The sequence below is a fragment of the Brugia malayi genome (genome assembly GCF_000002995.4).
Source record: "Brugia malayi strain FR3 genome assembly, contig: Bm_v4_ChrX_scaffold_001, whole genome shotgun sequence".
Taxonomy (NCBI): domain Eukaryota; kingdom Metazoa; phylum Nematoda; class Chromadorea; order Rhabditida; family Onchocercidae; genus Brugia; species Brugia malayi.
In genome coordinates, this window is record NW_025062479.1 from 2,587,123 (window position 1) to 2,604,986 (window position 17,864).

Here is a 17,864-nt window from a genome sequence, read left to right on the forward strand (position 1 = left end):
TCTTTCTTTAGTACTACTTCCTTGAATTACATGTTCTTTCATATTTTATTTTCAAAAAAAAAAAAGATAAAATAAAATTAAAAAAAATTTTTTTTTTTTTGGAAAATATTCCCAATCAAATATTTAGAATGAATATCACATAGTTAATTATATAGTGTGATATTAAATTTTTGTAGCAAAAATGAAAAAGCAAAAAATATTTTAGTATCAAAAATAGCAATATAAAATTTAATTTAGTTTCTACTAGTGCATTCATTCTAGCTAACAAAAAAAAAAAAAGAAACAAAATTATGATGATTCTTAAAATGAAGTTTGATTTTCAAAAAACGTCATCATTTCTTCATTTTTCTTTTTTCTGTTTGCAGCTAAACTACAGCATTAATACCTTTAGGATTAAAATCAATTTCAATTTTATTTTTTAAATTGGTATGAAATATTTCTTTGCGTTGAAGGATGAATGATTGTTTACAGTAAAGTTAGATAGTATTCATTAAATAATACTGAAATTGAATGATTCATTTATTTATAAATCAAATTAGCAAATTTAATAGAAGTATGAATAAATATTACAATAAATAATGAATAAATAATTGTAATTACTTATATTATTTCATCATAATTTATACAGTATACAGTGCGATAAATATAATTATCGCTTGAAGGATTTTTTTTAGCTTTTTTGTGAGGATATTACGAAGTTGTAACAATTACTTCCAGAATGTCTGGAATGGATTTGCTAGAGTTCAGCTTTTTAGAATATCCGGAATGGATCTACTGGAGTTGATGTTAGAGCCTTTTAAAATATCCGGAACAGATTTTAACAGCATTATTACAAATAATGCATCTGATGATTGCTTGAAGCGATTTTCTTGTAAATTGTTTTTTGAATGCTTTTGAATGTATGATATGTATCGTAAGTAAGCATTATGTGGAAATATTTTTAGAATGCTTTAATTAATTGCTATACTTTTGTTATAATTAATGTTGTTTTAGGTCATAGGTCAGTTTAATACTTGGTTTATAATCTTTTAATAGTTAGTTTAAAGAAATGTTCGAATGTATCATTTGGTTTTTTGTTAATTTAAAAATTTGGTTATATGAAATTGGAATGTTTTACGAAACTTATAACGTTACATAATAGGAAAGAAAAAAAAAAAACCTTTCAACAATTTTGCAAAAATTTTCAAACAATTCAATGAATGACCTAAGAACAAATTTTCAAAATCGTTTGAATTGTTAATTCAATTAATAATTGGAACTGACAAAAATTTGATTTATTAAAAATGCATGGAATTTAGTATTTGATTTTCTCTATTATTATTCAATTTATGCTAAAAACGACTTATATGCTGTAATTAGCCTACATATATTTTTTTATTTGATATCTATTAGCATATAATTTTTTTTAATCGATTAAGTGATGAATTAATTGATTGCTATTGTTTAATTACTTCTATAATTGTAAAGAAATTTTCAACCTAATTAATTATTTACTTATATAATTAATAAATTTTATCAGACAATACAAATATTGTATAAATAAGCAATGCTAATAATGTTGCAGTTTGTTCATTGTGTGACAGTATGATGACAGCAACATTTGCTTTATGTTGTGGAAGACATGTGGACGAGCAGACAAGAATCATCGAGAAGCAACTGCAAAAAGAAAAGAAACAACTTCGTCGACAAGTAATTAATTAATCGTTAATTTCAATTAAGATTCGATATATGTTTGATTATTAAACCTTTTGGATAGTTAATGTGAAATGAAAATTGTCAAGATAGATAAAAATTCTATTTATTGATTCAACCTTATTTTATAATTTAAATCAGGAAGCGTAGATTATTGCTATTATTGTTATTACTATTGTTATATTTTATTATTTTTATTATTACTATTACTTATTATTTTTATTGTTACTGTTATTATTATTACTATTATTATTATTATTATTATTATTATTATTATTATTTTATCATTATTATGTATTACTGGTGGAAATATTTCCATACTTTTCAAAATATCAATAATTAATTCGTATCAAAATTGTGTTACTATCCTGTTATTTGGGAAGCAGGTGAAAATTTTACTGTTGGGCTCAGGAGAATCCGGAAAATCAACATTTATCAAGCAAATGGTTATCATAAATGGACGAGGTGAATTTACTGCTGATGAAATACGAGCATATCGACAGCAGATCTATCAGGTGGGCAATTTGATAAGCTTTAAAGTAGGCTAGTTATAATGAAATCATCTGTGTTAAGTTAATTAAACTGGAAACTCATCTATAAATTGTAATGTATAAAAATGAGAAAATATCTGTTTAATATGTGACATTCAATAGATGATGAGAAATGAATTTAAGTAAAATTTCTTTAACTACTGAAATTGAAATTTTTAGAATGTAATTGCTGCAATGAGAGTGCTTCTTGATGCACGCCAGAAGTTGGGGTATGCTTGGAAGAATCCTGAAAGGCAGAAGAATGTTGATTCTATTATGAGGTGAAATAATATTTGAATTAATGAAAATGATTTGAAATATTACCTTCAGTTTTAAATAGTTTTTAGGTTTACAGTATCAGATATGATGCGAGGTATCGATCAGTCTACATTTGCCGAGATAGCTCCGTTAATACGAGATTTTTGGGAAGATGCATCAATCAAACAGACATATGAACAACGGAATCTGTTTCAGATTGTAAGTTTATTGCATATGGTTTTTCACTTTTAGTTCATGAAAATTAATATTTTAAAATATATCTTAAAATGGTGTAAATTATGGAATTCATTTTGAAGAAATTTTAGATAGGATTTTGACAAATGACAATATAAAAAGTGTCATATTAATTATTTAAACTTATTAATGGACATAATTGTATTAATGAAATGATGTTTATTTTTAAAACTCTTTGTGTTTAATCTAATTTGAAATTTTTGTTTCAGTCTGATTCCTGCATATACTTTTTCGATCATATTAATCGAGTATCAATGCCGGATTACTGTCCAACTAATCGGGATATATTATTTTGTCGAAAAGCTACACGAGGAATAACTGAGCATGTTTTTGAAATACAGCGAATTTCATTTAGGTATTAATTTAAGTAGTGAGAATTTAGGTTTTAGTTCCGTTTAGATTATAATTTAATCAGATTGTCTAAGTTTTACACATATCAATAGGTTTGAAATTAATATCTATTTTCAACACAACATTTGAAAAAATTGCTGCTATAATTTCTTTACATTTAATAAATTTGAGCAGGGCATTAATAACAGTAGAATGTGGTTAACTTTTTTTTTTTTTTTGGCTTCAATTTTGTTTTCAATTAATTTAATTGGTAATTTACAGATTTATTGATGTTGGTGGACAACGATCACAACGACAAAAATGGTTCCAGTGTTTTGAAGGTATTACAAGTATACTATTTATGGTTGCTTCATGCGAATATGATCAAGTAATTTTATTTTGATTTTTGCTTGTAAAAAAATATTGTATTCTGATTACAATCTCTTAACAATTAAAATTTTGCAGAAGATTGTTGATTTTAAAATTTATGAAAAGAATTTTATGTACATACTTTTCCAGATGCACTTTTTTTATAAGTAAATTAGTTTCTGCTTAATATTCTATTGCATTACAGGTAATTCTTGAAGATCGAAGGACGAATCGTGTTGTTGAATCGCGATCTGTTTTTGAAACAATTGCTAATAATAAATCATTCGCCAATGTTTCCATAATATTGTTTATGAACAAAAGTGATTTACTTGAAGGTAAGTTAAATATTAATTATTTCAAAATTTGTTTTTCTAATCTCATATTTTTTGATAGACTAATTGACTGCCCTGTTTTTTATTCAGAGAATGCAATTAGATAATAAGTACAGCACATAGTGTTATTTGTTTATTTAATTTCATTTATTTATTTTTTCATACAATTATAGTAAGTAATGTTGCAGAGAAGGTACCAAAGTCGGATATTCGACAATATTTTGCTGATTTCACTGGTGATCATAATAGTTTGCGTGACGTTCAGTTTTTTCTAGTGGATAAATTTGAGAATTGTCGACGTGATAGACGACGACCATTTTTTTATCATTTTACAACAGCAATAGATACAGAAAATATTAGACGTGTATTCAAGGATTGTCGTGAAACTATTTTGGAACAAAATTTGAAAGCATTAATGATGCAATGATTATAATGATAATAGTATACTATTAGCAAGAAAAGGAAAAAAGAGCGGAAATGAAGATAGAAAGTGATAATAATACCTGAATGAATAAATATATGCATCAAAAAACTTTTTTTTTTTCGTTCCATTAAAAAGTTTAATCAATCAAATTTTACACTTTATATTGATATGTTAATGTTATCATTGAGAATGTAACTGTAAATTCTGCAAAACTTAAATAATTTTGGCATCGTTTCGTTTTTCTTCGTTTTACTTTTTAATTACACTCATTTTTAACTGACTTAAAATTATTTTAATCAAAAAATTTTATCAGGTGTATAAAAAAATTTATCCCTTAAGAATTTATAGTAACAGGAAGTACCTCAAAAACCAAAATTTTTCAAAAATTTTCTTTTACAGTTCATATTAATTTTATTGATTGGAATTAGGAATAATTTGCAAAAATATGTTAGAAAATATTAATAATTATTTTTCCATAAAATTTTCTTGTTGCTTATAAAAAATAATATATGAAACTAAATTAAAATATTTCAGTTTTACCTCAGTGAAGTACATTGACTTCAGCATGTTTCGATAAAGTACATTTACCTGACGTCACCATGTTTCATATTTTAGGAATAGTAATTTATGTAATAATAATTCATTAACAAATTTGATAAGAAGCAATTATAATATAAAGTCCAGAAATATATATATATAAACCGTAAATATCAAAACGAACGAATTATAAAACAATGAGATTATTGTTCTGGAATGAAAACTTCAGTTTTACATTCCAAAAAGGTTTAGCCAATTAATTTGTGAATATGTGTTGTTTTGGATAAATTGCTAAAATATTATAGCATCATTTATTCATATGAAAAGGACTCCGAAAAATGTATATAATTCATAAATGTATATATGTTTGTATGTTAAGGCATAAGAATTGTATGATATTTTTGCAATTCTATTGTCATTGATATTTATAAAGTTCTGAATTGATAACTTTAGTTTTACCATTCCGATTGATATATTTGGAATGCTAGAATTTTGAAATGTGAAATCTTGTGAAAATTGATATTCAAACGGTCAATAAACTTTAGTTTTTTATCAGGACCTTTTTGATTAAATTAACTGCTCAAATTAATAGTGGAATAAATTTTTAACCGAAAAAGTTATACCATTCAACCATCTCGGGAAAGTAACAGGAGATAGTCCCAACATCGTTAAACAGATTATATTTCTAAAGCTTTAGTAATATTTCAAACTCAATTATCATTTCCTTGGTACCCAGTGATGTATGTTCATCATCAGGACTATCCGGTTACATCCAGCATCGTCTATCTAACCGGAATCCAGCCTGATATGACTCAAATGACTGATACCACCGATATGCTGAAGAGGTGGTCGGTTAAATGAGTCGTTTTGTCGTGATGCAGTCTTGTTTAGTAAGGGGCATATGTGTTGTTAATTTGGTGAATGTGGTTTTTTTCTTTCTTTTTTTTTTTTTTTTTTCATCCGTTTCGTTTCAGTTATTGCAATTTGTCGGTTTCGAACTATTCCGTCCCGAAATCCTAAAACGCTAGAGAAATTCCTACAACTACCTTATCAAGTTTCGGCAAGACATTGTAAAGGGATACATTTTTCCACTTATCATGTATTTCTCATAGATCGCGGACTGTTTATTTTTCATTCTAGCTCGCTCTATCTCTCCCTTCTTACTGTTTATATTTGTATTCAACCTCAGTAATTCATTTTCTTGTTTATAATTTGTAATTATCTCATGAGATGATTTTTGGTTGTTATTTCTGAAATATTTTCTCATAGTTTTGTATGACATGTTTCAGGGCAGAATTTTTGCAATGTCTTCATTACGAACAGTCAAGCTTGGCCGGCAAACTCATGCAATTGGTATAGGTTGGTTAAATCTATTTCAATTACTTGGAATAAGAGGAAGGATGGAGAGTCGTGATTTGGTCATTATTAACTTGTAATATTTGATATTTGATGCTTTAGGATTGCTACGACATTATACGAGTACTCGAAGTGCATTACGGATTAATAAAGATACGAAAGTGATAATTCAAGGGTTTACTGGGAAACAAGTAAGAATGAAAATTTGTATTTATTTGCTTATTTTTCTTTCAATGCACTGATATCTAGTACACAAGGGATAGATCAGATGCAAGATTTCTTAATTTCAAAGTTTTGCATTTCTAGCAAACCGTGCATTTGTATCATCATATCCTACGCGTAATCCCATTATCATGTGCCACGTCTCAGCTGGAAGACTGCCTATTTTGATGGTTCTTGATGTTTTTTGAAGACAAGATTTAGGTAGTCAGAGAAATTAGACTTAGCGGAAGTTCACTGCTTTATTTTAGGCAACTTTTCATGGCCAGCAAATGATCAATTATAATACTAATGTTGTTGGAGGTGTTTCTCCAAACAAAGCCGGTACAATGCATCTTGAAAGACCTGTTTTTGGTACTGTTAAAGAAGTTAGTTTAAATATTGCATTTTATGGATTTTTATCAGTTTTATTAGTGAACAGGCTGATTTTTATTGACTTTGCTTTCAGACAATATATATTGAGCTGATATTCTATCGCTTCTGAAATTTGAAATAAGTGCTACACTGGAAGGTTACTATGGTAGATGATCAAATAGGTTAAATTCGATGTATTGATTTGTTGTCTTATTGTATATCGATATATTTTCCCCTGTAAGAATGTGTCACAAAATTTCAGGCTCGTGAAGCAACAGGTGCGGATGCATCAGTTATTTATGTACCGGCACGCTTTGCAGCTAAAGCGATCGACGAAGCAATAGATGCGGAAATTCCACTGGTTGTTTGTGTTACGGAAGGTGTTCCACAACAAGATATGGTTAAAGTTCGAAATAGACTAATGAAACAGAACAAGACTCGTCTGCTTGGTCCAAACTGTCCAGGGATAATTTGTGTATGCTCCAATTTTTATTGAATATTAAGTCACTAGAAACTAAATAAAGCATTTTATGTATATTTGTAAATCAGACACCCGTGCTAAATTTTTCCTTTTAAAAATATTGTATTTTCACTAAAAATTATTTACAAGTGTTCTTTTCTTCTGTTGGTTTAATTTTTTGCCCAAACTTTTAGCCGGAAGAATGCAAAATAGGTATTATGCCGGGACATATACATCGAAAAGGAACTATTGGCGTTGTTTCACGATCTGGAACTCTTACATATGAGGCAGTTCACCAGACGACGGTTTGTGGTCTTGGACAAACATTATGTGTTGGCATTGGTGGTGATCCATTCAATGGCACAAATTTCATTGATTGTCTTGATATTTTCTTGAGAGATCCTCAAACTAAGGGTTAGGTTTTTATATTTTGATTTCTAAGCCTTCTTTTTTCCATTTCATGAATTAAAGCAAAAGAAATACACTACTATTTTTGCAGGTATTATTTTAATTGGCGAGATTGGTGGACAAGATGAAGAAAAAGCTGCAGAGTTTTTAAAGGAAAATAATTCGGTATTTCTTTTTGTTAATATACTGGATATGAAAGTATGGTGAAATGAATTTATAGTTTCTTCTGGAAAGATTTCACTACGATAACTTAAGTTATTTAGGGATCAAATGCTAAGCCAGTAGTATCATTCATTGCCGGGCAGACTGCACCGCCAGGTCGGCGAATGGGACATGCCGGTGCGATTATTGCGGGTGGTAAAGGAACTGCCGCTGATAAAATTGAAGCTTTGAAAAGTGTTGGTGTCCTCGTAAGTCATTTAAAAAGTTTCTGAAGTTATATCAAGACATCTTTTATTAAATATTATTCACGTATGGTAGCTTTGATTGTCCAAAATCAACATACAACGGACAGGGTGCTTTTAAAACTGCAATCAGTTTTTTTTTTTGTTTTCCTCAAGTTTTTTAGAATTTTTCTATAGCGTGATATAGTGGGAACTAATCTTTACCTACTGATAGCTTAACGAATGAATAAATACAAGTTAAACTATTGATTGGTTAGGAATAAATGTGCTTATTTGTAACAACATATGGAGTAGATTGATTGATATATCTCAGACGTAATTTTTTTGTACTGACATTTTGCAAATAAGGACTGTTGCATTTGGAATATTTAGGTCTCGGCATCACCAGCGCAGATGGGTGCAATGATGGCAAAAGCTCTGATGAAGAAAATCTAAAATTGTGGTTACAGGAATACAAATCCATCCTCAGACTATACGTGTTGTTTTCCATGTATTAGATGAAAGTCCTTGTTAATGTTACTCAGTGTTGTTTTTATCGGAATAGTTAATATTCAGCTTAATATTTGTTTTTGCTCTCATTTATTTTTTCTTTTCTTCAACACTTCTAACTATCCATCTTTATCAGAATTCTTCGGACATTTAGGGTCCCATGCGTTATCATTTCATTTATTACACAGTTAACTACAGTAGGCAATACCTTTTCTTAATTGTTATCGATCGATCGTAAAGTTTTCAATAATTTAACCTAGAAATATTTTGAATTACACTGCGGATAGGACTTTAGATTGTTGAGGAAAAAGACATGTTTTAATACTAACAATAACTCTAACATTTTTTGATGTTAACACTCTCCAACATCTTCTTGAATTGCAGAAAATTTTCAAATTAACGGTAGTTCAAGAAGGTACTGTACATTCCGCTATGTTTTCGATTTATGTTTCGTATTAAGTCCGGTGAATATATAAACTAGGGTATGAACAGTTCGGGTTGAGTGTAGTTTGGGTTTCTTTGATAAAATATACATCTCTCTAGATGATGTCATTATACATATATTTCTGGAGGATCATTATACATATATTTCTGGAGGATAGTGAGGGAATTCGAACTTAAGTCCAGACAATAAAATATCATGTGCTACTGGTGGTCGTGGCCTTGTTTGTTTCATTTTCTATTTACATATGGAAGGAAGGATGGATTTTGTGCTTTCTTCTGCTTTTATGAACTATTACTGTTTTGCAGGTGCTTTGGATTAATTAGTTTTACAGTTATCATAAGCTTGCAGGGTTGTTAGATTCTACAAATGCCTAAAATAATCCATTCCTTCCATATGTAAATAGAAAATAAATGAAATTCCTTTTACTTTTTCGTTATGCTCAGAAGATACCTCATGGATTTAATTATGGAATTTTTACATACATTCGATATAACAAGAAATGTTTTAAATGTTAAACAAACTTTTTAGCATTTAAAACACTGAATAATCTTTGGATTTTATTAGGATTTTGACAGTTATTCATATCAATGATATGGATAGCGAAGTAACATATGAGTATTAAATTTGAAACGACAATATTATGACATGATGAATGAAATTGTAATCATCACAATGAAAATGATGATTTGACACTGGCTTTCATTAACTGGACTTCTACTATTGGGTAATTCGCCCACCGTAAGCGTAATATCAATTGCTGAATCAGTTGTTATATCATCATCGCGTACCCATAACTCGTTGAATACATATACTTGCCTATCGTTTACGTGTTCTCGAAAACTAAATATTTGAGCTGTTTCTGATAATTTTAATTTTTGCCGTTCTTATTTTGTTGCCATATGCATATCAGTCACTGATAAAGCATACAGCTTTGTAAATTTGTAGATTTATACGGCAAAAATAAAAAATTTATGGATGAAACTACTCACCTAATCTCATCATTCTCCGTAACAACCTTTGTAACGAATCCATGAGTTTCCAAAAGTGCCAAGATTGACTTACTACCCATGAAATGACCTGAAAGTTTTAGACAGGATCACATTCTGATTTTATATGATTTACAATTTGGACAGATATGCTGGAAAAGTTCGCATCTATATTATTCAAAAGAATTTCTTCTTACCTTTCAGATAGTATAAAATATTTTAGTAGCTAATATGATTGTTGTAATAGCAGCGTGGCGCATATGACATTTCTTAATTTCTTATATATTTAAGGTTTAATCCTCTATTAATTTCCAAAATTACTGCCATCCTATTCTCCTATATTTTATAGTTCAAAAAATTGCATGTCAAAAACCAATACCTTTATATAGATATCTAGAAAATATATATATTTAAATAGCAAATTTTGATACTAAAAAGTTGATTTATTTTCCTTCTTTTATCAAAATTTTTTTTCATCATAAATTTGATTGGAACCTATTGGAAGCGTTTTATGCTTATTTTTTAGTACAATCAGTTAGAAAAATTAAGAAATTTTATTCATGAAAACTAGCTAGTTAGTGTGATTTAATTACTCATAATGTTTCAGGATTTCATAGTAACTTTAGTAAATAAATCAATCAAATGTTAGATAGATTATCAATAATCGTGCAATAGAAATGAATTTTTAGATTATGCATTAAATAGGACAAGTTTATGTATTTTCAAAGAATTAGCTAGTTTTTTCCTGAGAAAATTGAAGTGAACTACTGCTAAAATTTCATGAAATGAGTAACTTGCTTTTTTGTCCAAATAGTCAAACAAAAAAGCAAAAAAAAAAAAATCGTTTTTATGATTAAGACTAATTGTTTATCTACAAAATTGAAATGTTAATTCTCATTGTTTTTTTTTTTTTTTTTTTTTTACTTTTTCTTTAATATCAATAGATGAACAATTAGTACAATGCATATAAAATAATCAATTAAGTTGAAAATATCTGTTTTTTTTTTTAATGAATTGATATTTTTTAATAGTTTCAACACTTATCAAAAATGAAATTTGATAATACTAGAATTTATTTCCTTGTTTAATATACAAAAACTGTTACAAATTATAGGATTTTCTGAAAATGAATGAATGAATGGAATGAGATGGAATGAATTAATCAGTGATTGTATTATTAGTAGTAGTAAATAAAGTGTTATTGTATTGTAAACACTGAAATATTTCACGAAGTAAGAAGAAAAACGGAAAGCTATGAAAATCATCTAATAAAAAGTACTTGAAATAATTTTATTTCAAAAAAAAAAAAAATGCAGAATAAATAATTAAGAAATTCTTCAGTTCAATTCAGTTTAATTCAGGATATCTTACCGGCTCCTAAAGCAAAGAAATATTGACTGCCCACTTTCCATCGTAATAATTTAGCGATACGATCAGCCATTCTAATGTTTCGTCGTTCAATAATATCTTGACGAAGTTGATTATCAATCTGTAGAATTTTTTTTTTTTTTTTTCAATTTAAAATATAATATTTAATATATGTAAAGATTTGAAATCAAAGTTTTCTTTTTCATTCAATTATAATGTATGTGTATATGTTTGAAATGTTTAGAATGTTTTACTGTTATAGTTGCAATTCATTTTAGATAGTAAATTATTGATTTTTAGAATATCTTTCGGAAGAAAAAAATAACAAAAAAACCTCAAAGTAATCTTAAAATTTTTAAATTACATTTTATCAAATTGAAATAAAATATTATTAACTTTACTTCTTGAGCTTTTCGATCAAGTTCCACTGTAATACTAAATCCTTGATGAATAAATCGTTTGGAATCAGTATTGAATAGCGATTCATCCAATGAACCACACTTATAACTATTAATTAAATTAACAATACCACTGTTATTTGATTGCATTCCAGCCATTGTTAAATTAAATTCAAATTCCAGATATGATAACGTATAATTAATTGCAAATAGTAACTGGAAAATGTTATTCTGAATATAGCAACTGAATTAATAATAATTTGCAATTCATTTGTCATTAGTTCTTGTCTAAATGTAATATTAAATTTCCAATGTTAGTTTATTAGATTAATAATAAAAGAAATGTTTTCATTCAAAGTCATTAAAACAATTGAAATATCATAATCGATACATTAAATATTAACAAGGAATCAGTCAATGATAAAACAGAATGATTGAAATGATGAAGTTTAACAAGTTACATTTTCTATATGCATTTATATTTGATACAAATATTAATTAGTAAAATATTTAACCATAAGGTTAAAGGTTAAAACAAATTAAAGAAGCAAATGATTGTAACAATTTTCCATCTGCTCGTGTCTCTAAAATATCAGTTTATTCTTAATGCATACTAATGTACTGTTTTCACTTTAATTACTAACAAACTAATTGCTTGTATAGGAAAATTCTGAATTGTTTATCCAGTAATTATCCATTTAACTGTCCAGTTATTTTTATAATTATCACATACTAACTTTTTTTTTTCTCAATTATATAGTTTATTAGAAATTTGAAATGAAATAACAAATAAAATTATACATAAAAAAAAAAAAAAGATTTTTTTTCTGAATAAAATACATGAAATAACCATGAAAAAAAAAAAAAAAGTGTGATAGAATTGGTGAAATTTTTGTTGTTTATATTGATTTATTTAATGACTTTTTTTTTTTGTTTCAATAGTAAAAAATTTACATTCTACTCAATAATTTTAAAAATAGTAAATAAAATGATTGACAGGAATTGCTAAAAGATCCCTTTTAATATATTGCATAAACAATTGACAAGAAATTTTAGAGGACTTTGTTTTATTATATCATTTCATCGATTATTATTGAGTAAACAATTAATTTTTCTTTAATATTTATAAAATCATGAAATAAGTTTTTTCCATTTAGAGAATTTTTACTAACCTGATCCATACGTACTGAACGAAGCGGATTACATTGCTGAAAAATAAAAGATGGCTCAATTTATAAATCTGTTAGTTATTTAAAAAATGATTGAAATTGTTAGCCGTTTTTTTTTTTTTTTTTTTTTTAAACAATGAATTAATTTGATAATTTTTGATTATTTTTTTATTAATTAAAAAAATTTGATAGATAATTTTGAATTAATAATTATTTTTACTAATAGCTGTCTGTTAATTATTATCAAAAAATTGCATTTAAATTGAATTAAAATATAATAAAAAGAATTACATTGTTCAAAATGTATTCATTTTGTTGAAATCACGAAAAAAATTTATTTTTAAATAAATTAATAGTTTCATTTATTAAACTAATAGATGGAAAAGATGTAAGAAAAAAGAATAGCTTTGCATAATATATACATATAATTATATGTATAATACATATAACTATAATAGTTAAATAATTAGTATTTCTTTTTAAAGTAAGTAGTTGAATAATTGAATATTTCAAATTAATTAAATTTTAGAAATATTTAATTTTAAATTTAATCTTAAAATTGTTTGGAAATCTTAAAATTTGAAATCTAACCTCAGTAGCAGTTTCAATTGAATAAAGTTTTTTATTAAGTTCAAGCGCATATTGAGCAAGAAATAAATCAAGCATTGGTGTATGCTCACGGTAAAGGTATTTTTCGCTTAATTGATACAATAGGAATAGCAACCAAACCGGTCGTCGTCGTTCCCATCCTTCTGAATGGAAAAAGAAATAAAATAAAGTTTTGAATGATAAAAATTATAAGAAAAAAAATTCAATTTTAATTTATATCAATGAAATTTACAAACAATAACTTATAATTAGTAACATATTTTAATGATGTCTTGTTAGTGATGTTATTTTTTTCTTTTCTCTTTTTTTTTTTTTTTTAATTAATTCTTCAGAAAATGCATCAAAATTACTGTTCATAAATAATTATCTCGAGGTCAGAACAAGGTAAACAATGATATTTACCTTGCGGGTAGAATTATCTTTTTACCGTTTACAGATATAAACATAAATGAAAGTAAACAATACGGTTAATATATATGCTCAACTAATATTATACATGCAAATATCACTTTTTTTCTTTTCGCATTTTATTTGCTATGTAAATAAAATATAAATGTATGAAAGATATAAAGAAAAAAAAAAATACTTCATTTGATGAAATTATTTATTTCTTTCATCAACATTTGTTACATACCGACAATATTTCCAATCATATCGCGAGGATGATTCCTGATTTCTGAATCGGATTGTAAATTTTCTTTTCGATCATATTGTCTTTCCAAATGATTCCGATAAATTCTCATATCTCAATGGTTTCTTTTTTTTTTTTTTTCTTATAGAATAAATTACAAACTGTTTTTTTTTTCTTTTTTTTTTTGTAATTATGTAAAATAAATTTGTAGTCTAAAAATTCATCACTTCAATTTATTGTAGACAAATAGATTTGTCCAAAAATAATGGAAAAGCAGGCAGTTTTGCTATTTTATTTTTAATTAATTTAATTATTTATTCATTTTTTCAACCACAAAATACTATATGAAAAATTTTTTCAAAAAAAGTGCTAAGTTTTTTTTTTTCGTCCTTTTATTGATAAATTCTGTGATATTCAATAAATTAGTCTCAAAATTTAAAAGTTTGCTTATCTCAAAGTCTTTTTTCGTTTTGTCTAATATTATGATATCATTAAATTGCTTTTGAATAGCATAGCTTTTTTTTACCACATCTCTCTCTTTTCTTTCTCCCTCCCTCTCTCTCTCTTTCCCCTTCTTTTTTTTTTACTTCATGCTCACAAATTTCAATTTAATTTCACTGAAATTATAAAATTCCATCATATATGCTAATAAAATAAATGATCACTCCTTTTTTTTTTTAATTCCATATCGATTTTAATAGCAAATTCATTTCATTTTATTTTTTTTTTTTTTTTTTTTTTTTTATTTACTACTACCATATAATCAGATAATAAAAAATGTTTTAAATCAACAACAAAAACTAAAATTAAAGCTGAAATCATTTGAATTTTATTTGAACACTGGTAATTTCATCAATACTACCTGTATTTTTTTTTTAAATTCTGCACAAAACTACTTATTAGCCTTATGCAATAAAATTAAGATTACTGAGATAATAAAGAAAAGATCGAAAAAAAAAAAAAAAAAACAAACAAACAAACAAATAGAATGCTAAAGAAATTCTGAAATTTTGAATGCAAAAAAGATGTCAGGTTTTAGAATTTGTTCGAATTTTAATATTTCTGCCTAACAAATAATAAACTAATATGATGACATTTTAAATGTAATCGATTAATTAATTAGAAATATTTAATATTTATTAAACTAAAATTTCATTAATAAAAAACGAAGGAAATTCATGATAAAAAAAAAAAATTATACAATGTTCTAGCCTTAGATACAATTTGGGCGACAAATAATCCTTCACTGTACCACCGCCCGGAATATTTTTACATTTCGATAATTGTTCAATTGTATTTGCATTGTAAAGATCCAATTCAAAAACAACCGAATCTGATCGCGCAAATGCCGTTTTTACTTTTTCCGATACTGTAATTACAATCGAATTTGATATAAAATGCATTTTGTATAGCTGTAAATTGGGAATGATTATTTTTGATTGATATGAAATTATATTCTTATCAAAATTATTTTCATTGATTATATATAGTGTTATTCAAATTTAATTTAATATTACAAATTAATTAAGTTCATTTTTTGCATAGCATTTATTATGGAATAATAATTTAAGTGAAATTTTAACTTTAATTGTTTGATATGGAAATAAATGTTCCATTGATCATTACCACGATCTTTTTGAATTTTGTCACTTATAAAATCATGAAGAAATGAATTTTATTATTTATTTCACTTAACATAACAACTCTTTTTTCTTCTTTTAGACAAATATCTATATTTTCTTTTCTTTTCTTTTTTTTTTTTGCAAAATATTTTATTTTATTTTAAAAACGAAATTAAAATTTAAAAATAAGAAGAAAAAAAACAGCCTTTCATTTTCTTTTCCAAAAATTTTCATTTGCTTATAACCAATAAGTTACCAAAAAATTTTCAACGATTAAAAATATTTGTGCCATTTAATTTATAAAAGAAAAAATTATTTTTAAAATATTTTAGAGTAAAAATGTTGAAAATAGTAACAAATTATTAATAATGTATTAAAGAAAAAAAAAAAAATGAAATCATAAAAAATGATCAAAATGGAATAATTGAAGCAATTAGGTAAATGAAAAAAAAAAAAAAAAAAAGATGTAAAAGCGAGAAATATCGGAAATGAGCGGGGAAAAATAAAAGAGAAAAATGGAATATGTGTAATTTAAGTTCATAGAGTAATTACTTCCTGAACGATCAACAATAGATTTATGCTGCAAATTGCTCTTACTTTAATTTCTACTTCAATGATCACAAATGATTTGCTTTTACTCAAGAATCTATTATTATTGGTTATTGAAATGCTTTTGCAATTTTAATGGAAACGCAAATCCAAATGGGACATTTATTTAAAAGCTTTTTCTACCAAATCATTCCAATCCTTTTGTTATACTATAACTTTTGCAGCATGCAATAATGTATTCAATTGCATTTTGCATGGTATACAATTTTATCGAATTTGTCAATATAATAATGCATCAATTAGTAAAAATAAATAAATGCTAATTTAATTATTTAATTTTGACAAAAAATAAAACAATTATTTCTGGACGATGGATGCAATTCTTAGTTGCAATTTTTTTGTTGTTTATTCTAAATCAATATTTTAGATGCATGCATTGTACTAATTGATTTGCAAAAATATTGATAATGTTAATATTGGAAATTATAAAATTTTTTAGGAATAAATTAGTTGAGGAAAAAATTTAACAATTTACAATGTGCAAAAATAATTATTGTAATTTTTTTTTCTTTTTTTTTGCAAATTATTTGTAAATAAATCAATTAGCCTTATCGTTGACATTTGACAATAACGCCATGTATAGAAAATATTATCTGCTTAATTTAGCAAGTGATATATTAGCATAACTATGATTATATAAATCTAACAAGCCTTACTTTATCATTTAATTAAATTTTTTAACCTTTAATTAATTCAATAAAATTGTTTGCAAAGTAAACAAATGCAAGATTGCAAGATGGATTCTTCCAATTTATATTTATTAAAATGCTTAATTGTTTTAATGCTGTAAACATCTAACAAATCGATTAATAATAAAATACAAAAAAGTTTTTAAATTTTATGATAAATTGAAATTTCATTAACTGATAACAGAAAAAAGTAATACATTAAAATTTGTTCAATATATTTACCTTCTTCCCAAACTTCAGTAAATGGTACATGAATTGTTCCAAACATATAACCTTCAATAATATTATTTCTTTCAATTGACCATAAAAAAATCGATTTTTTATTTACCTGGAAGAAAAAATTGCAAAGTATTTTGTTTGTTGCAAAAAATAAAAGAAAAAGTTTGAAAAAGAAAAAAAGAAAAGAGTTAGTTGTTCAAAAAAAAAAAATTCAATTCAACAAGCACTTTTAAATGTCCTTTCAAATTTGTCAATATCCTTCTTTTTTATTCAATATATTTCTTCAAATTTTTTCCGCCTTTTTCAAGAAAAGAAAAAAGATAAAATAAAAAACTAAAATTAGAAATAAATTTGAATAGCTCTTTCGAACAATGTTATCACATATTTTGAAGAGTTTACTTAAATTTTTCATTTCCTTGTGTAAAAAAAAGTGGCGAAAAATTTATTAGCACAAAACTAAATTATCTTTTAGATGAAAAAATTTATGATTTAAAGAGAATTTAACTTTTTTTTCGCACTAAATTACAGTTTATTTATTACAATATTACGTACTGCATTCGAAAATTGATATCAATTAATTTTTAAAACCAATTTGAATAAGAGAAACAAAAAAAAAACAGAAAAAACAGAAATAAATTCTCTTAATTTAATTTAATTTTATTAGGTGTAAAATTTTAAAAATGATAGCATTACGTGATAAAA

At 25.6% G+C, this 17,864-nt stretch overlaps 3 protein-coding genes across 3 annotated transcripts; 2 read left to right on the top strand and 1 right to left on the bottom strand.

Annotated features, from left to right (window-relative positions):
- Window positions 1–1,584: 1,584 nt before the first annotated feature.
- On the top strand, window positions 1,585–4,193 carry Bma-gpa-12 (Guanine nucleotide-binding protein alpha-12 subunit, putative; the record flags this gene model as incomplete). The annotated part of the gene is made up of 8 exons (XM_043073343.1): window positions 1,585–1,689; window positions 2,079–2,207; window positions 2,403–2,503; window positions 2,570–2,699; window positions 2,945–3,090; window positions 3,348–3,453; window positions 3,640–3,769; window positions 3,955–4,193. 8 exons carry the CDS (start codon window positions 1,585–1,587, stop codon window positions 4,191–4,193), a joined length of 1,086 nt encoding a protein of 361 aa, XP_042929277.1.
- Window positions 4,194–6,031: 1,838 nt separating this feature from the next.
- Window positions 6,032–8,363, top strand: Bm13824 (succinyl-CoA ligase [GDP-forming] alpha-chain, mitochindrial, putative; the record flags this gene model as incomplete). Its single annotated transcript, XM_001891561.2, has 8 exons — window positions 6,032–6,086; window positions 6,186–6,274; window positions 6,554–6,670; window positions 6,919–7,131; window positions 7,311–7,530; window positions 7,616–7,689; window positions 7,788–7,934; window positions 8,301–8,363. The coding sequence occupies 8 exons, from the start codon at window positions 6,032–6,034 to the stop codon at window positions 8,361–8,363; spliced, it is 978 nt and encodes a 325-aa protein (XP_001891596.1).
- Window positions 8,364–9,500: 1,137 nt separating this feature from the next.
- Window positions 9,501–14,135, bottom strand: Bm1992 (uncharacterized protein; the record flags this gene model as incomplete). Its single annotated transcript, XM_043073344.1, has 7 exons — window positions 9,501–9,702; window positions 9,852–9,939; window positions 11,220–11,337; window positions 11,618–11,830; window positions 12,787–12,822; window positions 13,375–13,535; window positions 14,027–14,135. 7 exons carry the CDS (start codon window positions 14,133–14,135, stop codon window positions 9,501–9,503), a joined length of 927 nt encoding a protein of 308 aa, XP_042929278.1.
- Between the last annotated feature and the right edge of the window lie 3,729 nt (window positions 14,136–17,864).